We start from the raw sequence: 20,636 nt of genomic DNA, 5'->3' as shown, positions 1-20,636 counted from the left end.
ACAAATTCCACAGACTTTACAGCAACATTTAGCATGAGAAAACATGGCAAGGCACTTTCCAGGGAAACTCTAAAACACCATGTGATACCAAGCAACAGAGATATTAAGGCAGGTGGCCCGACGCTTGCTCAAGGAGGTAGGTTTGAAGGAGTGTCCTACAGGAGGAAAGTGGAATAGAGAGAGGAGCAGAGATGCAAGGACGGTCTTCCAGAGCTTAAGGCTCATACAACAGAAGCCACTATGGAGTGATTAAAATCAAGGTTGGCACCACAGTATCTTGATATCTGGGAGAAGTGTTAAGAGGTGGAGATTACAGAGAGAGAAGGGGTGAGGGAACTGTTGTAAAAAAGCATAAAGATTTGAAACACAAGCTGGTCTGGAGCCAATTCAGGTCTCTGACACGTCGGCTGATCGGAAACAGAATTCGGGGCGAGTTTAGACTTGGGCTGCAGAATGTTGGATGAGGTCAAGTTTACTCAGCCTGGAACTTTGGGTGGGGGTGGGGGATTGCTGGGAGCAGCTACAAAGAAGTATGAGTTGTCACTTCACAAATTTCAAGTTTTGGAACTTAGAATGGACAAAATTCACCTTCAGATGACAGGAAACTGTTCATGTTTTATCTCCAGCTCCCTGACTCTCCTGGTTTCCCTTATTTCACGTGTGACCGCTGCGCCTGCTGTGGATCCAGTTTTCAATTTCTTTTTGGAATCCCCTCGAAAACTCTCTTTAAGCCCTCCCTTCCCTGTTAAGGCAGTCCTTAAGAGCTACTGCGAACCTAACTTTCGATTGCTTGACAGAACAGAATAATGATAACAAAGTTTGTGTGGGTGTGCGGCAGGGATGGGGAGGGGGGGGGGGGGCATTTCATTTATTGTATGGAACCTTTACAAATACAAGTCGTTGCTGTTGAAGAAAAGATCAACGGAATACTTCTCACTATCCCAGTCAATGTTGGAGCTTCAGCAGACCCCAGTAATTACAATCAGACTGCAGCAGCAGTTCAAGGTGTGGCTTGAAGGGAATGCTAGTAGATTAGTTAACCTAAACTTTTCCAGCTTGAAGCTTTGGGATCCGGATTCAAATCCCAGAAGGTGAAAAATGTATATTTGTTTTGGAAAGTAAAATTAATTGTCTAATTACACTGTCAAATGTCATAACTCTCTCCACGGACCTGCTGATTTTTTCCAACACATTGGTTTATTTCCATTTAATCTTCGCTCTGTGGAAGCATTGCTTTTGCTGATTTTGAAACTATTATTTACACATTCTACCCATCCCTCATTCAGTTAGCTCCTAGATATGAAACATATATATATATATGTAAATTTCTCTTAATCATATTTTTCAGAGACCTTAGGAGCAGGTGGGACCTTACCCCTATATCTTCTGGCTCAAAGCTAGGGTCATTATCACTAAAACCACATTACAGAATAACAGTGGGACCACAATTAATATCCACTGAGTAAAATTAACACTCGATTAATAACCTGGTCGTTTCCATTCTTTCAGCCCCTCCCCAGTTACCCTGATACACCGCCCCCTGCATCCAACTGAATCCCAGGGAGGGGTGAGATCAAGGCGCCTGCCCCCGACTGAGGTCAGGAACACTGTGTCTTTTCCTTCCTTTATGCCTGCACCCACCCCCACCACTTGTCCATTTCCCCCCACATCTCCCACCCCCACCCAGCTTGCTGTGTGGAGGGGCGTGGTATGTATGGGGTGGGGAAGGATCAGACCGTGGATGGCGGGGACACCACCCAGCCGCTGGGTGGGGAGCACTGTCTAGTGATTTCCATTTTTTTTTTGGTTTTGGGGGGGGGGGAATGTTCCTTTGAAGGGAAGGAGGAGGGCTCTGGGTGTGGGGATTGAGCCAATCGGTTCAGGCAGTGGGTGTGCTGTCCAGGGGTGGGGTGGGGTGGGAGGGGGTTCATTTCCACCCCCCGGTGCCTGCGATAAAAGAGAGTCGCTGAGTGTGAGTGTTGCTCAGGGTGCTGCTCTCTCTCAGGCTGTTGTGTGGAACACCATGGCAGGGAATTATCGAACCCAGTCCATCTACAGCAGCAGCGGCAGTGTCCGCCGTTCGAGACCCGTGCAATCCTCAATGAGCATGTATCAGTTTTCAACCAGACCATCCATCTCCACCTCGGTCTACAGCGGGGGCATGGGCTTCGGAGTGGGCTCGGGGACAGGCTACAGCAGCGCCTCCGCGGGTCTCGGCCGCTCGGCCGGCGGGCTGGCTTCCAGCAGCGCGATGTTGCTGGGTGGCAGCGCCCTGACCTCCAATGAGAAGAACACCCTGCAGAACCTGAACGAACGCCTGGCCGCTTTCCTGGGCCGGGTCAAGTCTCTGGAGGAATCCAACAAGGAGCTGGAGAGACAGATCCGAGAGTACGGCACCAGGAGCATCGTGGGCTTCGACTGGTCTATCTACGACCAGACCCTCAAACCCATCCAGAAGGAGGTAAGGGAGATTGGGGTTGGCGGGTGGTGGGTGGGGGCTGGGAAGGGAGAGATCTTCTCTGACCGCAGGAGATGGCAGCATGAGGTCATTCAGCCCATCGAGTCTACTGAACCATTCCAGTGGCTAACCTGGTAATCCGCAGCTCCACTCTGCCGCCTTATCACCAAAACCCTGGATCCTGGAAAACGTGGGCAGTTCAGCCCATTGACTCCATCTCACCCTGTCTGTGGCCGATCTGACCCTCAACTCTACCTAGACAAGAGACAGTTATCCGAACCAAGTTTAACTTGGAAACAGTTACACAGGAGGCGGCACAGCAAGATTTACAACTGCAATTCTGGTCCCCTGCCTATAGGAAGGATGTTGTGAAACTTGAAAGGGTTCCGAAAAGATTTACAAGGATGTTGCCAGGGTTGGAGGGTTTGAGCTGCAGGGAGAGGCTGAACAGGCTTGGGCTGTTTTCCCTGGAGCGCCGGAGGCTGAGGGGTGACCTTAGAGAGGTTTATAAAATCATGAGGCGCCTGGATAGGATAAATAGACAAAGTCTTTTTCCTGGGGTGAGGGGGTCCAGAACTAGAGGGTGTAGGTTTAGGGTGAGATTTAAAAGAGACTTGTGGGGCAACCTTTTTCACACAGAAAGTGGTACGTGTATGGAATGAGCTGCCAGAGGAAGTGGTGGAGGCTGGTACAATTGCAACATTTAAGAGGCATTTGGATGGGTATATGAAGAGGAAGGGTGTAGAGGAAGGGATATGGACCAAGTGCTGGCAAATGGGACTAGAATAATTTAGGATATCTGGTCGGCATGGACGAGTTGGACCAAGGGGTCTGTTTCCGTGCTGTACAACTCTATGACCGGTGTGCATCATTCACTGGTGTTACTTATGGGTCATGTCTCCTCTTCTCTGTGAACTCCCCCACCGATAGACATTAGGCTTGATGCCCGTCCTTGCTTGCAAGCTGGCACTGTCTTCTGTTGAAGTTGTTGTGTTTCGAGCCTGCCTGTTAGTTAACTACAGACTGCCCCAGGCACTATTGAATGCAGTTGGTGTCTTCATGTTTGTGGCTGCTTACCTTTCAGAGGGAGATATTAACAAACCAGCGAGAACTCCAGGTAGTGAAGTAGGTTGAGTTTGGGTGCGATGGGGTAGGTTTCCCGTTCTTGCTCTGCATTCAGCTAGGCTCTGAGTGCAAGATCAGATTCGGAATCTCTCACTCACACACACAGAAAGACTGCAAGAAGGTAACGGAATGCATGTCATTCCTTTGGGACTGGCTGTGCCAGAACAATGAAGGGTGGGCCGCCTGAACTTGCAAGAGGAAATGAGAATGATGAGAATCTCTGACAGCGTTGGTTCCATGGGAGCTCAGACGAGTGCGGGCTGACTTGGGCATAGGTAGGAATGTGGAATTTGAAATCTCACCAACAGATTGTGATTGTACTGAATGGCAGCGCAGACTCAAGGGGTCGAATGGTCTGTTCCTGCGCCAGTTGTGTATGCCTCATTGATTTGTAGCTCAACCTAAATCTGACCTTGCTATGGGAATGACAACTGTTTCCTCAGCCTGACCAGCACAACCTCGAATACCTGCAGGGGGAGGGCAAATGTAGCTGTGGAGAGGAGTTAGTTACAAAGCTGCAGAGCGCGCACACAGCAGGAGCAAACCTTGGCCTGAAAAGAGCTGTTACCCGTTCTCCAGCTTCTCGCTGAGGTGGCTGCGGAGGTAACTTACAGCTAGTGCAGAACTTTGCAACAGAAATTGACCGCAACTTTATATCCCCTCCCCCAACCCCACTCGGGCAAGCTGAAGGTGTGTTCACCGAAACACATGGTCACAGAGGGGATGATCACTCTGAGACACTGCATAGTGCCTGTGTGTGTGTGGGCATCATGTGACCATGGCACGGGCTCTGCTCCCAGCCTCCTCTTTGACCCTTAGTTATCCCTCTTCTTCACGCCAGCTTTGGTTGGTTGATGTACCCCTTAGTTAGGTTGCTATATAAATGCACACTGGCTGGAGTCCCTGCCCCCTCTGATTGACCACTGTCCCTTTTTCACTTTGTACAGATTCTCGATGCTGTGTTGCAGAATTCCCAGATTGCACTGGAGATCGATAACGCTAAACTGGCAGCTGAAGACTTTAAGAACAAGTACGTTCCTTCCTCCGTCCGCAGCTTGGCTCACTCTCCAGCTTGCGGTGATCTCCCTGCCATCCTGAAAGGTGCAGCTGCTTCCTCATCTTTCTCTCTCGAACCTGCTCTGGCTGATCTTGTTCTCTCCACTCCTCTGTTTGTTGCAGGTACGAATCCGAGCTGGCACTGAAACAGTCTGTGGAGAATGATATTCTTGGACTCCGCCAACTGAAGGACAACTACCAGTCTTTACAGGCTTGTCTTGTGGATGAGATTGCTCAGCTGGAGGACGAGATTGCCTTCTTAAAGAAGGACCATGAAGAGGTGGGATCCCAAGATGTCCTTGTATCAAACAAATTCACATTCTCTGTGTCTCTCTATTTTCTCTGCGTCACTCTCTATCTCCCTCCTGTATCACTGCCTGTCTGTCTCACCTTCTCTCTCGGACACTCAGTCTGTGTCACACAGTCTCTTTTACTCGCTCTTCCACTCCCCTCTCCCACCCCAATCCCAGCAAAGCATTCTCTCCATCTCCCCCACACACTCTTGTCTCCTCCTCCTTGCCTCTCTCTCTCACAAACACTCTCTCTCTGTCTCTCTCTCTCCCCCTCTCCCTCTCCCTCTCCCTCTCTCTCTGTCTCTCTCCCTCCCTCTCCCTCTGTCTCCCTCTCTGCTGGGTGACCCTGGCTGAAGATGGGATCGATCTCAGAATGGGGCTATCTCCATGCCTTATGTCAGCCTCATTTGCTGAGGGGTGACCTGATCCTGTTTGAATATCTCTCCAATTGTATTTTCAATCACTATTCGGAACCTGGTGCTAGGCAAGGCCTTTGGCCAGGGCAACATGGACTGTGGTCTCTCTGTTGGCTACATCCTGTAAGCCTTGAGCACAGCAACACCTCCTGTCCCTCGGGGGGCTAAGGAAACTCGGCATGTCGATACACCACAGAAAGCATTTTGTGTGGATGCCGCATGTGTCTTGTTCTTTTCACGATCACAAGAAACTGCAGAGCATTGTGAACACAGCCCAGTCCACCACACAAACCAGCCTCTCATCCATTGACTCCATCTATACTTCCCGCTGCTTCAGGGCAACATCCATTATCGTCAAAGATCCCTCCCACCTCGGTTATACTCTCTTCCATCCACTTCCATCAGGCAGAAGATCTTAAAGTTTGATGAATAGATTCAAGAACAGCTCTTTCCCCACTGTCATCAGACCTTTGAACACACCTCTCAAATGTTAATTCTCAGCTTCCTCTCTCTCTCTCTCTCTCTCTCCGCACCTCCTGTGTGGCTGTAACACAGTATTCAGCACTCTGTTCTGCCACCCTAATGCATTTTGTTTGGTATGATCTGCCTATAAAACATGCAAAGCAGTACTTTTCACTGTATCTCAGTACATGTGTCAACAACAAATCAGTGCATCGTAACGATTAAGGGCTGAGGTTTTAACGATACACTTCCTTTTCTGTTTCCAGCAACCACACTCTTATCGCAATAAAAAAGCGGACAATTTAGCACGTAGTTCAAGATGCTAAGGTCGTGTGTTTTAACATTTTATCACCTTTTTCTTCTTCAGCAACTGAGGATGCTGCGACAGCAGAAGACTGCAGATATCGATGTCCAAGTTGACTCCGGTCCTCCTGCTGATATGGCTGTGAAACTGCAGGAAATGAGAGATAGTTACGCCAGGATTGCAGACCAGAATAAAAAAGATTTGGACAATTGGTACCAGGAGCAGGTAGGCTTGGGTTCAGCAACAATGGCAGTGTCTGATTCGGAAAGGGGCCTGTGAGGGTGGGACAGCAAGGTGAGGCTCTTTGCTAACTCTCATTGAAAGTGCAGCACCAAACAACTCCATCTTCACCCTCCCTTCTCAGAGTTAGAAGGCTTGATGGTTAACATCCCTTTCTCGCCAATAAAGCCAGGCCAAGGCTCAGTACTGAGAGTGGGCTACATGGCCAGGGGAACACCAACTTTCAGAGGAGACATTAACTACTTGGATTTCCCCAGTGTCTCCTGAATGGTGTGTATTCAGCATTGCTGTCCTTGGGCAATAATTATCCCTCATTAAACCCAAATAATCAAATCACGGCCACAATCAGGTTATTGTTCATTGGAGCTGCAGCAGGTGAATCACCTTCTGGGCTTCTGAACAATGGCAATGACTCCCCAAGAACGTGGGAAATAGGAACAGAGTAGACCATTCACACCTTCGAGTTTGTCCCTCTACTCAATGAGACCATGGCTGATTTTTCTCCTCCCACCTCATTTTCCTGCATTCTCCCCACGGTCCTTTCCTGTGGTAAACATGTTAAAGTCTCTGTCTTGACATAGGCTGAGCCTGCACAGCCCTCTGGGGCAGAGAATTCCAAAGGTTGGCCAGTCTCAGAATGAGGAAATTCCTTCTTACCTCGGTCCTAAGTAGCTGTCAATTCTGAGTCTGTGCTCTTCGTCCAAGACCAATCCCTAGCTCTCCCAGCCAGAGGGAAATGTTCTTGCATTGACCCTCTTGATCCGTAAAGGAATTCTGTATGGTTGAGTGAGGTCATCTCTTCAATAACTGTAAACCACAAAGGCAATACTGCACGGGGCCTAGAGCCAGGGCTGGGAAAGCGACTACACGCAGTAAATGCAAGTCTTTCTTTCTCCCAATAACATAACCTCAAGGAGTGTCAGCAGCCAGCACTGACCCTGGAGGGTATACTGGTGCAATGCTATTTGTGTGTGTTTCTGTTTAGCTCAGCTGGCTGGATGGCTGGCTTGTGATGCAATGTGATGCCAACAGTGTGGGTTCACTGGCTGAGGTGACTGTGAAGGTCCTGCCTTCTCACCTGTGCCCCGCCCTGAGGTGTGGGTGACCATCAGGTTAAACTCCCCACCAGTCGTCTCTCTCTGGATTGAGAGAGTGGTCCTCTGGGAAGGTGGTGCTTTCCCTTTCCTGCTCTGTGCCCCAAGGGGCTGGGGGAAGCTTCACTTGGTGTCTGCTCATTGGAAGCATTCGGCCTCAGTGCTACATTTCTACAATTTAATTGACTCCGTCATAACCAAAGCCTTATGTAGTCATGGTGAGCTGATCTGATTGGTTACCGTGAGCACTGACACAATCTGGCCACTCTCACTGAGTCATTCAGGACACCCAAAGGAGGCCACTCTGCCCATGGAGTCCATGTTGGCCCTGCTCAAACCAATCTAATCATCCTCTTTCCCTCCTGAACCTTAATCCTCAGTATCCCCCAAACATTATTATCCCCATGTGCCCATCCCATTTGAAACAATTGATTTGTTCTGCCAACCCCTCCCTGCCCTCCATGTGGGCATTGGGTCAAAGGTCATTGTCATTCAATGTATTCCTCCTCATTCAGACACGCTGAGTAACCCCCTATCTCTCTCTCTCTCCCCCGCCCTCTCTTTCTCTCATTCTTTCTCTCTGTATTTTGTCTGTCTCTCTCTCTCTGTGTCTCTCTCTCGCATCTGTCTCTCTCTGTCTCTGTCTCTCTCTCTGTCTGTCTCTGTCTCTCGCTCTCTGTCTCTCTCTCTCTCTGTCTCTCTCTTTCTCTGTCGCTCTCTGTCTCTCTCTCTCCCTCTCTCTCTGTCTCTCGCTCTCTCTCTCTCTCTCTGTATCTCTGTCTTTCTCTCTCTGTCTGTGTGTCTCTCTCTCTCATTCTCTGTCTCTTTCTCTCTCTCTGTCTCTGTTTCTCTCTCTCTCTTGCTCTCTGTCTCTCTATCTCTGTCTCTCTCTCTCTCTGTATCTGTCTGTCTCTCTCTCTCTCTCTGCCTCTCTCTTTGTCTCTCTCTCTCTGTATCTCTATTTGTCTGTCTCTCTCTCTCTCTGTGTCTCCCTCTCTCGCTCTCTGTCTCTCGCTCTCTATTTCTGTCTGTCTCTCTCTGTCTCTGTGTCTCTCTCTCTGTTCTCTCTCTCTCTGTCTGTCTCTGTCTCTCTCGGTATCTCTGTCTCTCTGTCTGTCTCTCTCTCTCTGTCTCTCTGTCTGTCTCTGTGTCTCTCTCTCTCTCTCTCTGTCTATCTCTGTCTGTCTCTCTCTCTCTCTCTCGCTCTCTGTCTGTGTGTGTGTCTCTCTCTCTGTCTGTCTCTGTCTGTGTGTCTCTCTCTCTCCATCTCTGTCTCTCTCTGTCTGTGTCTCTCTGTCTCTGTCTGTGTCTCTCTCGCTTTCTGTCTGTGTGTCTCTCTCTCTCTCTCTGTCTCTCTCTCTCTCTCTCTCTCTCTCTGTCTCTCTCTCTCTGTCTCTCTGTCTGTCTCTGTCTGTGTCTCTCTCTCTCGCTCTCTGTCTGTGTCTCTCTCTCTCTCTGTCTCTGTCTCTCTCTCTGTCTCTCTGTCTGTCTCTGTCTGTGTCTCTCTCTCTCGCTCTCTGTGTGTGTCTCTCTCTCTGTCTCTGTCTGTGTCTCTCTCTCTCGCTCTCTGTGTGTGTCTCTCTCTCGGTCTTTGTCTCTCTCTCTCTGTCTCTCTGTCTGTCTCTGTCTGTGTCTCTCTCTCTCTCTGTCTCTGTCTGTCTGTCTGTCTCTCTCTCTCTGTCTCTCTCTCTCTGTCTGTGTCTCTCTATGTCTCTCTCTTTCGCTCTCTGTCTGTGTGTCTCTCTCTCTCTCTGTCAATGTCTCTCTCACTCTGTGTGTCACTCCATCTCACTCGGATTTCTCAGGTACAGATCCAAGTCACACAGACCACACAGGCTAACCTGGCTTCTGATGGGGTAAAAGCCGAGCTTACTGAACTCCATAATCAGTTGCAGGTCCTGGAAACTGACTATAGCTCCTTGCTCGGCGCTGTAAGTAACTCTTCACCATTTATTCCAGTGTCATTCGGTCAGAATTGAAACCGGTTTGGAGTTTCCATTTCGGCTGGGCTTATTCATTGTGTATTGTCATTTTAAAACTGACTTGTATTTATGTATTTAATTATTTGCTCTTGTTCTTGAGGGAACTGGGACTGTAGTTAATGGGCTACTGTTCTCAATTTTCTTTGGAGATGTTGGAATGGGGTGGACAAGGTCAGAGGTCGCAGGACATCAGGTTATTGTCCAACAGGTTTATTTGAAATCACAAACTTTGTGTACTGCTCCTTCATCAGGTGAAGTCTTTATCTAATGAAGGAGCAGAGCTCTGAAAGCTTGTGATTTCAAATAAACCTGTTGGACTATAACCTGATGTCCTGCGACCTCTGAGTCAATTTGTTTGTCTCTGAGCAGATGTATTTTGTCCAAAACATTCTTCCAGCCTTGAACTTTATCTTGTGACCGTTACTAGCCATTAATTAGTCTGCAATGTGCTTCTGTGATTTTGTATGTGGTTTGACGTGTTCTCATGCTCAAATCATGATGCTTGTATTCATGATTGACTATGTTTTAGATTTGTGTCAATAATAATAGTTATAGTTAGTTTTCATGCCATCAATCTTCACTAGCTGGAAAGCGGTGAATGGTTTTAAAAATAAATAGGTAACAAAGTGAAACCTGCCTTGTCATTATCAGCTGAAGGGCCTGGAGAATAACCTGATGAACGTTGAGTCCAGATATGACATGGAGCTGCAGAAAGAACAAGCAAGAATTGCACAGCTAGAGGGAGAGCTGGGACGAATCAGGAACAACATCCTTGCGCAGACAGAGGAATACAAGAATCTGCTTAACATCAAGATGAATCTGGAGAAGGAGATTCAGCAGTACAGGATTCTTCTAAATGGAGGCAGTGAAAGGTAAAGCACAGGGAGATCCCACAGTCCAGATTCACCCTGCTCCTGGCAATCACTGGCGATGGTGCCTGTCCTTGTTTTCCAGGTCAAAATTGCCAGCTGACAGACTGTGAGCATTGAATTAGATCACTAAGATGTCCACATACAGTGTGGCAGTGGAGAGTTGTGGTGTTTACGGTGAACTGAGAGATTAAGGGAAGGTCACTCAGTCACCATCTCTGCTGCTGATTGCCAGAAAGCAAGAAAGATGCAGAAAGTTGATGGAACCCACCTTGTTGGGGCCCACTTCCAGGCGACGCAATCCCTGACGCCAACCCTGAACCAGTGCCGGAATGTTTCGGGGATAGCCCTGTGGGAGGTGGTATTAGAGGGTGGGACAGTCTTCCAGAAAGAACGGGATCGGCTTTCCAATGGATGGGTGGTCCTTGTTGGTGGCCAGTGAGAGATGAAGTGTTAGAATGCTAGCTCTTCATGGGCAGCCCATAGTCAGTGACCTGTGAGATCTCCCCAGTTCCCATGGATGTTCCTTGAGCGAGGAGCATGTGCATCGTGAGGCATGAAGACTCCACAGATTTCTCTTAGCGATTGTCTATTTGTCACAGGTACAAACCAGATGAGAGATGGTGATTGACTTGACCAGGCTGCTGGGCAGTGCCCTTTCTCCCTGCCATCCCAGCTGTTGGCATGATCCACCATGGTACCCCATGTTCAGAAACATTGTTTTTTTATTCCCTCTCTCTCTCTCTCTCTCTCTCTGCAGCCTGGGGACTGCTGGCATCTCTTTCTCATCATTAGGCGGTGAGTAGTTTGACATGACTTGTACGGGTGAAGGTGTGTGTCTGTGAGTCGTTATTCTTCAGGGAATCAAATATTCCCTGAACAGTTACACTGTGGGGTTAATTACCAAGTAAATATCTCCCGATATTGTCCCCATCAAACACTCAGAACAAGTACAGAATGGGGTTACATATGGAGTAAAGCTGCCTCAGCATTTTTAACCATTTTGCAAGCTGAAGGTTAAACATCTGTCCCCCTCTATACTCTCTCTCTCTCTGTTCCTTTGTCTCATGTTCTCTTGTTTTCTCTCTGTCTTTCTGTCTCCGGCTCATGCCCAAAACGTCGATTCTCCTGCTCCTTGGATGCTGCCTGACCTGCTGTGCTTTTCCAGCAACACATTTTCTGCTCTGATCTCCAGCATCTGCAGTCCTCACTTTCTCCTGTATCCTTATCTAATCAATCCTATGATGAGACTTGATTCTTCCTCCCTGTGACATGATGAGTGCAACCCATCATATTATCTCTTTGCTCTTCAGGTCACTCACCCTCCTTTGGATTTAGTTCACCGTCTCATCGACTCTCTTGAACTTGGTGGTGAGCTGCTGTAAGCCTTGGGCCTTGGTTTGGACTGGTGTCCCACCATGACAGCAAACTGATAACCACATTGAGCACTGTCTCCCCCTGACACCCACCCAGCCCCCGTTGTTCTGAACTCAATTTTATTCTGGAGGGTGACTGCCTCTGGAATGAGGCTGTGGGTTGTGTTTGTTGAGGTTTCAGACCTTTTGAACTGAAATTCTCCTTGCAAATATTGAACAGCTTTATTTTCTCTGTGTTGCAGGGAAGAGCACAGAAGGAACAACTACGATTATCACGTAAGTCCCTTTTTGATGCTCACTAATTAGGTTAGGGGTGACCAACAACTGGGGGCCTTGCCGGTGATGACCATATCTCTTTAAAGAAGTTTTAAAAAGCCTAAACTCTTTGTTATAGAGAAGAAAACGGTAATTGATGGCCTTTAAACATAATAGCACGTGATCCAACATTGGGATGGTTCAGTTTAGGCCTGTGCTCCAGGGCTTGAGGAGAAAGGTTTTAGTTTTGCAACGTGCTTCCTGTTGCTAACTGATTCTTTTTTCTCTTTGTCTAGCACCACCAAGATGGAAAGAGGTAATAAAAAACCTTTCTTCATTCTTCTTCACCCGCTTTGCCCAGTTTGATGACACTGAGTTTTGTATCCCAGACGCATAAGGCCCAGACCTTGATTTGTGCTGCATGAGCCAATGCGTCATCCACATTCAAAGTTGCCAAGTGAATGCACGATGTTTGAATGTGAACATTTCGTTCAAATGACCCTGAGTCTGAGGAGCCTACAGCTCCCATTGTTCACTGCATGGCCAATCAGAATTAACTTATCAACCAATCAGCATGATTTTCTTTCTCCCATGTTATAAATTGTTGTGATTGTTTGAAATTTGGCATTCTTGTGTGTGTCCTGATGTGTACAAGATGGGAAAGCTTGGACAGCACATTTCCTTTTCTTTCGGTCTCTTTCTTGCCCTTTTTGTTTCTTTACCTGTTTTCTCTCTCTCTCTCTCTCTCTCTCTCTCTCTTTCTTTCTCTCTCTCTTTTTCTCTCTTTTCTCCCTCTCTTCTCTTCAGAAACAGGCCAAGGACCAGCCATGGCATTTAACAGATGGAAATATTTATTCATGACAGTGAGCACAAGTTACCCAGAGCTCTTTGGACAGATCGGTCTGCGGCCAAAATTAAAAAAACAAAGTGGAAGTAGTTGTATTGATGTCTGTCCCTGCATGGAATTGAAAGGAGGAGATAGTGAGAATGGGGAGGAGGGGTTGATGGGAAATGGAATTGCAGAACCAAGATGGGGGCCTACATTCAGTGTAGAGTGAACCTAGCCTGTGCTACAAATCTCTTGCTGATGAAGTTAATCTGGATTTTATTTGGCATTTGCAGAAAAACGTTGAAGTGAAGACTCTGTGTGGCATCTTCCTGGAAACCCGACACAACTCTTATCCGTCGCGTGGTTTCTGCTGGAGTCTTGGGAACGTGGGCTATTTGATTGCAACATTTCTCCCTCCGCTTTTATCCTTCTGATGCTCTTGTTAATAACGGAATGTGCAACAGGGGCCTCGCCTCTTTATAGAATTGGTCCACTTTCCAACCTTCCAAACCTTCCACATTTAAAGTGCGACCATTGGACACCAATGGACAACCTGCCATCCTCTATCTGGGTCCCACTTGTCCTAGTGAGCAGCTTCATGGCCTTGGAAAGGGCTCTGGCTTTGCGTCAGCTCCCGGGCTGGGTTGCTGTGAAGTTCCCCTTCTATGTTCACTTTCTGTCTAAAGCTGAGAAATAAATGTCTTTCTGATCTCGCCGCAAAGCTGTTCCCTTGCAGAATGATTTTGTAGGAACTGTTATGGTACATTTTCATGCAATGTGTTTGATTCCTCAATCAATAACAAGACGCTAGGAACCTCCAAGGACCAGAGGGATCTTGGGGATCTGGTGCACCGATCACTGAATGTGGCAAGGCAGATTAACACAGTGGTTATTAAGGCATCCAGGACACTTGCCTTTGTCAGTCATGACATAGATTATGAGAGCAGCGAGGTTATGTTGGAGCTGTACAGGGCTTTGGTTAGGCTGGGGTACTGTGCACAGTTCTCGTCCCCACACTACAGGGAGGGTGGGATAGTACTGGAGGGAGTGCAGAGGCGATTCTCCAGGATGTTGCCTGGGATGGGGCATTTCAGCGATGGGAAGAGGCTGGATAAGCTCAAGTTGTTTTCCTTTGGAGCAGGGAATACTGAAAGGGGACTTGATAGAGGGGTGTAAGATGGAGGGGCATGGACAGGGTGAATAGAAAGCAGCTTTGTTGATGGATCAATGACAAAGTGGCAAAATGTTACAGTGAAAGCTTTAGAGGGCATTTACAGGAAATCCTTTAGACCCAGAGGGTGGTGGGGGTCTGGAATGCACAGTAATTGAGTGGGAAAACTCCCAAATTGTAGAAAGTACTTGATGAGCACTTAGAATGTCATAGCCTTCAAGTGTGGGAAAGTGGGACTCGTGTGGGTAGTGGGGTGTATTTTCGGTGGCACAAACTTGATGGGCTGAAGGGTCTCTTCTGTACTGGGTGGCCCTGGGCTGTTGGTGCTGCCACTAGGTCTGTGCCTACTTCCCAATGTGGCAGGTATGCTGCCAGGTTTCCAGTGCAGGTGACCCCCTGGGACAGAGTGATGGAAATGGCAGCTCTACACCACCATCTTGAGAGGGAACAGTAAAGAATATAGGAAGTGGGGGCAGGAAGAGGCTATTTGGCCCCCTCCCTCCCCTGCAGTCTGCTACACCATTATCCTGGCTGATCTTGTACTTCAACACCATTTCCCTGCGCTACCCCTTAGTCTTTTTAATAATCTAGAAATCCCTCGATCTCTGTCCTGAACATACAGAGTCTCGACAGCCCTCTGGGGTAGAGAATTCAAAAGATTCGCAACTGTCTGAGTGAAGGACTGCCTCCACATTTCTGTTGAAAGGTTCCGTCAAGTTCCTGAGGGCTAAAGGGATGAAAGGGAATGAGGAGAAAACAGGAACAAGGGACTGAGGTGATTACTCAGCCATGATCATATTGGATGGCAGAGCAAGTTAGAAGGGCTGAGTGGCCTCCTCGCTTGTGCCCTTTACTCTGAAACTGTCGCTTGCTTCCAGACTCCTTTATAACTGATTGAGAGATGAGAAGGCCAGCATTTATAAACTAGCTACAAATTTCCGAGACTGGCCAACACATTTAGAGTCATAGAGATGTACAGCATGGAAACAGACCCTTCGGTCCAACCCGTCCATGCCGACCAGATATCCCAACCCAATCTAGTCCCACCTGCCAGCACCCGGCCCTCCAAACCCTTCCTATTCATATACCCATCCAAATGCCTCTTAAATGTTGCAATTGTACCAGCCTCCACAACATCCTCTGGCAGCTCATTCCATACACGTACCACTCTCTGCGTGAAAAAGTTGCCCGGTAGGTCTCTTTTATATCTTGCCCCTCTCGCCCTAAACCTATGCCCTCTAGTTCTGGACTCCCCGACCCCAGGGAAAAGACTTTGTCTATTTATCCTATCCATGCCCCTCATAATTTTGTAAACCTCTATAAGAACACCCCTCAGCCTCCGACACTCCAGGGAAAACAGCCCCAGCCTGTTCAGCCTCTCCCTGTAGCTCAAATCCTCCAACCCTGGCAACATCCTTGTAAATCTTTTCTGAACCCTTTCTAGTTTCACAACATCTTTCCGATAGGAAGGAGACCAGAACTGTATGCAATATTCCAACAGTGGCCTAACCAATGTTCTGTACAGTCGCAACATGACCTTCCAACTCCTGTACTCAATACTCTGACCAATAAAGGAAAGCATGCCAAATGCCTTCTTCATTATCCTATTTACCTGCGACTCCACTTTCAAGGAGCTATGAACCTGCACTCCAAAGTCTCTTTGTTCAGCACCACTCCTTAGGACCTTACCATTAAGTGTATAAGTCCTGCTAAGATTTGCTTTCCCAAAATGCAGCACCTCACATTTATCTGAATTAAACTTCATCTGCCACTTCTCAGCCCATTGGCCCATCTGGTATCAGATCCTGTTGTAATCTGAGGTAACCCTCTTCACTGTCCACAACACCTCCAATTTTGGTGTCATCTGCAAACTTACTAACTGTACCTCTTATGCTCGCATCCAAATCATTTACGGAAATGACAAAAAGTAGAGGACCCAGCACCGATCCTTGTGGCACTCCACTGGTCACAGGCCTCCAGTCTGAAAAACAACCCTCCAACACCACCGCCCTCTGTCTTCTACTTTTGAGCCAGTTCTGTATCCAAATGGCCAGTTCTCCGTATATTCCATTAGATCTAACCTTGCTAATCGGTTTCCCATGGGGAACCTTGTCGAATGCCTTACTGAAGTCCATATAGATCACATCTACTGCTCTGCCCTCATCAATCTTTGTTAATTCTTCAAAAATTCCATCAAGTTTGTGAGACATGATTTTCCACGCACAAAGCCATATTGACTCTCCCTAATCAGTCCTTATTTTGGGAAACAAGGAAATACAAGATTCCAGAGGGATCCCGGACTTACTGCCCCTTTCCAGGCAGATCTTGGGTGGCCCCAGTTAATCTGCCATTTATAATCTGACTGACAGCTACTAGCTCTGTATGCTGTGCTCAACATGTAACCAGGGGGTAATGATGCAGCGGTAGTATTGCCACTGTGGGTGGCAGAGTGGGAAATGTCACTGGACTAGCAATCCAGGTTAATGCTCCGAGATCATGGGTTCAAGTCCCATCTTGGCAGATGGTAAAATTTGAATCCAATGAATGGGAGGGGGGGTGGGGGTGCAAAAACCTTAAGAAACATATCCTTGTTGCAAAAAACCCCTCTGGTTCAGGATTGCTCTCAAGGGAAGGGAATCTGACATCCTTACCTGGCCTGGCCTCCAATGTGATTCACTCTTAACTGCCCTCTGGGTCAGTAGAGATGGGCAATAACATGTCACTGGAGAGATGGTAGTGGGAAACAAGGAAATGGCTGAGGAACTGAATAATTAGTTCATGGTGTAAGACACGAGTAATATCTCAAAGATTCAAGAGAGTGGGAGGGCAGAGCTGAGTATGGTGGCCATCACCAAGGAGAGGGTGCTAGAAAATCTGAATGGGCTGAAGGTGGACCAGATGGACTACACCCCAGAGTTCAAAGGGATATTGCTGAAGAGATAGTGGAGGCGTTAGTGTGATCTTTCAGGAATCGCTAGAATCAGGGAGGGTCCCAGAGAACTGGAAAATCGCTAACGTGGCGCCCCTTTTTAAAAAGAGAGTAAGGCAAAAGTTGGGAAATTACAGACCAATTAGCCTAACCTCGGTCATGGGTAAGATCCCTGAATCTGTTGTGAAGGATGAGATTTGTGAATACTTGTAATTATATTGTAAAATAAGGCAAAGTCAGCATGGTTTTATCAAGGGGAGGTCATGCCTGACAATTCTGCTAGAATTCTTTGAGGAAGTAACCAGCAGGTTAGACCAAGGAGAGCCAATGGATGTTGTCTATCTGGACTTCAAGAAGGCCTTTGACAAGGTGCCGCACAGGAGGTGACTAAGTAAGATAAGAGCCCATGGTGTTAGAGGCAAGGTGTGAGCATGGATAGAAACTTGGCTGTTGGCAGAAAGCAGAGAGTGGGGTCGAAAGGGTCCTGCTCAGGATGGCAGCCAGTGATAAGTGATGTTCTGCAAAACTCAGTGTTGGGACCACAACTTTTGACTTTATACATTAACGATCTAGATGAAGGAACTGAGGGTACTCTAGCTAGGTTTGCAGATGATAGAAGATAGGTAGAGGGACAGGCAACATTGAGGAGGCAGGGAGGCTGCAGAAGGATTTGGATAGGTTAGGAGAGTGGACAAAGAAGTGGCAGATAGAGTACAACGTGGGAAAGTCGTGCACTTTGGTCGGAAGAATAGAGATATGGGCTATTTTCTAAATGGGAAATAATTAAGAAGTCTGAAGTACGAAGAGACTTGGGAGTTCTAGTCCAGGATTCTCTCAAGGTAAACTTGCAGGTCAAGTCAGTAGTTAGGAAGGCAACTGTAATGATGGCATTTATTTTGAGGTGACTTGAATGTAAAAACCAGGATATACTTCTGAGGCTCTATAAGACTCTGGTCAGACCACATTTGGAGAATTGTGTGTGGCTTTGGGCCCCACACCTCAGGAAGGATGTACTGGTCCTGGAGCATGTTCAGAGGAGGTTCACAAGAATGGTCCCAGGAATGGAAAGCTTAACATATGAGGGACATTTGAAGACTCTGGGTCTATACTTGATGGAGTTTAGAAGGATGGGGAGGATCTAAATGAAACATACACAATACTGAAAGGCCTGGATAGAGTGGATGTTGGGAAGATGTTTCCATTGGTAGGAGAGACTAGGACACAGCCTTAGAGTAAAGGGACAGCCTTTTAGAATGGAGATAAGGAGTTCTTCAGCCAGAGAGTGGTGAATCTATGTAGCAGAAGGCTGTGGAGGCCAGGTCATTGAGTATATTTAAGACGGAGATAGGTTTTTGAGTATCAAGGGGATCAAGAGTTATGGGAGAAAGTGGGAGAATGGGGTTGAGAAACTTATCAGCCATGATTGAATGGCAGAGCAGACCTGTTGGGCTGAATGGCCTAATTTCTGCTCCTACGTCTTATGGTTTTATCATCTTAACATGGCAATGAGATGCCATGACTGAATTTTGAAAAATATACATTTGTGTTTGGCTTAAATGAAGCTACAAATAAACCTGACATCCCATCACTTCACCAACAAGGTCAGAAAGCAAAGGGACATCAAATCCCAAAGGAAGCATGGAGATTCTGGTCTCAGTTCTGGCAACAAAGACGGTGCAAATAAAGATAGATTTGATTAGATTGCCTACAATGTGGAAACAGGAGGTTTCCAATACTTCGGCACAACACCGACTCTCCAAAGAGTAACCCACCCGGTCCCATTTCCCTCTGACTAATGCAGCTGAACACTACGGGCAATTTAGCATGGCCAATTCACCTGACCTGCACACCTTTGGACTGTGGGAGGAAACCGGAGCACTCGGAGGAAACCCACGCAGATCCACAAGGAGAACACCAAGGACTTAGTGGGTTTGATCAGGAAAGGCTGGTCAGTTTATTTTCTCCACGCGGTTGTCTTGGAAGTGGTGACGGTGCATGCACAAATGCACCAAATAGGCCAATTGGCCCTTCTAGCCTGCTGCATCATTCCATCCAAACATGGATGGCCTGTTTGTGTTCTGAATGTCACATTCCCATTTATTCCTGATAACCATTGATTCACGTGTCTAAATAGATTGTATTCAGCCCTGTCTTAGAAATATTTAATAATTCAGCACCCACTCCCCCCATTACCTTTTGAAGCAGTGAGGTCCCACATTGTATAACTCTCGGAGAGAAAAGAATTCTTCTCCTCCTGTCTGACCTTAAAGGGTGACCCGTAATTCTAAACAGAGCTCCTTCGTCATGGTGTCACCCACGAAACAGAAACCTTCCCACATCCACCTTCTCCAGACCATTCTGGATCATAGACACTTCAGTCAAAGCACCCCTTGCTCCAGTTTGTCCAACCTTTCCTCCTGGGACAACCCACTCATTCCAGACTTCAATCCTGCTGTGAACCACTTCCAGAGCATTTACATCCTTCCGTCGATAAAAAGACCAAACCTGCACACAATGTTCGAGATGTGGTCTCGATGCCGTGTACAACTGAAGCACATCTTCACTGTTATGTTAAACTCCTGTCATAATAAATAACCGCTTTGCATTGTCCCCTTTATCAGGGAAGATGCTTCCTCTGGCAGTACGCAACAAGAGACTATAAAATGAAAATTAATGATAAACCCAACAAGGAATTCCAGAGTGAGCTTTCATCAGGACGTGAGGTTCATTTCCTGATCCACTAGGATAGCCTCTTGGCACTGTAAAGTAATTAACCCACAAGTATTAGTCATTAAACCTGTCTCCAGACCCTCGTTTTAGCTTCTAATTGTATCTTTAACATTTATACCCTCTGCTGCCCATCAGTGATGTCTTGGAGCTCACTAGATAGCCTGCTGGTAGATCCTGGTCCCTCTTGGGGTCTCAATCAATGTTCCCCATTAACATTCCTTCCTATATCCTTTAGCCCAAAACATCTGCACTGTTAACCATGTAAGTTCTGTCACCAGTTCAGTCTCTCTGACTGAGACTGGGGATGGAGTGATGGGCTATCACATAGAGTTATAGAGATGTACAGCGCAGAGCATTCCATTCAACTCGTACATGCCAACCAGATATCCTAACCTAATCTAGTCCCATTTCCCAACACTTGTCCCATATCTCTTGAAACCCTTTCTATCATGACTGGTTGTGTGTGTCCCCATTGCAGTTGTGTCACACATGGCTGATGGAAGATGAGCTCTCAAGTTCTGCACATGCCCCACCCCCTCTTCCCGTCTCCCCATCCTACTCACATTTCATTCTATTCTCAGCATCATCAAAGTAGACTGTTCACTGACTCTCCTGTGCACTGAGGCACCTCTGTGATAAATGCATTCACAGTGAGGCCAAGAGTGACCAAAGCTTGTCTGAAAGGACGTGGAAAGGAGCATAAAACTATTGGGAAGGCAAAGGGGAACCTGTAAATGTGCGACATAGTTGAATGTTATGTGCCCCTGTGTTATTGGAGGATGGGGAGGTTGGGGAGAGTGCCATCGCCCCATTCACCGCAGTAACACAGAGGGTGGGAGGGGCCCACTCATCATATACAATCATAGTCATAGAGGTTGACAGCATGGAAACAGGCCCTTCGGCCCAACCTGTCCATCCTGCCCTGTTTTGACGGCTGATCTAGTCCCATTTGCCTACATTTAGTCATTATCCCTCCATACCTATCCCACCCATGTACCTGTCCGTGTGTTTCTTAAATGCTGAAATTTTACTCCCCTTCACCACTAC

General features: G+C 47.3%; 1 protein-coding gene and 1 long non-coding RNA gene across 2 annotated transcripts in view; one reads left to right on the top strand and one right to left on the bottom strand.

Moving 5' to 3' along the window:
* The window catches only part of LOC148136401 (uncharacterized), a 123,452-nt gene extending 118,928 nt beyond the window's left edge, over positions 1-4,524 (bottom strand). The window contains exon 1 of the long non-coding RNA XR_015754482.1: positions 3,536-4,524. This is a non-coding gene — a long non-coding RNA (uncharacterized LOC148136401). The remainder of the gene's footprint in view (positions 1-3,535) is intronic.
* LOC122552196 (keratin, type I cytoskeletal 18-like) lies at positions 1,987-13,480 on the top strand. Its single transcript, XM_043694791.2, has 10 exons — positions 1,987-2,461; positions 4,531-4,613; positions 4,763-4,919; positions 6,178-6,339; positions 9,254-9,379; positions 10,082-10,302; positions 11,060-11,097; positions 11,918-11,951; positions 12,227-12,246; positions 13,053-13,480. Exons 1-10 carry the CDS (start codon positions 2,024-2,026, stop codon positions 13,061-13,063), a joined length of 1,290 nt encoding a protein of 429 aa, XP_043550726.1. The 5' UTR covers positions 1,987-2,023; the 3' UTR covers positions 13,064-13,480.
* The last annotated feature ends 7,156 nt before the right edge of the window (positions 13,481-20,636 follow it).

Source organism: Chiloscyllium plagiosum, unplaced genomic scaffold, assembly GCF_037043375.1.
Source record: "Chiloscyllium plagiosum isolate Xiang-an unplaced genomic scaffold, Cpla_swu_hap1 HiC_scaffold_45, whole genome shotgun sequence".
Lineage (NCBI taxonomy): Eukaryota > Metazoa > Chordata > Chondrichthyes > Orectolobiformes > Hemiscylliidae > Chiloscyllium > Chiloscyllium plagiosum.
The sequence above is the reverse complement of the archived record's forward strand: the minus strand, read 5'-3'. Positions and strand labels throughout refer to the sequence as shown.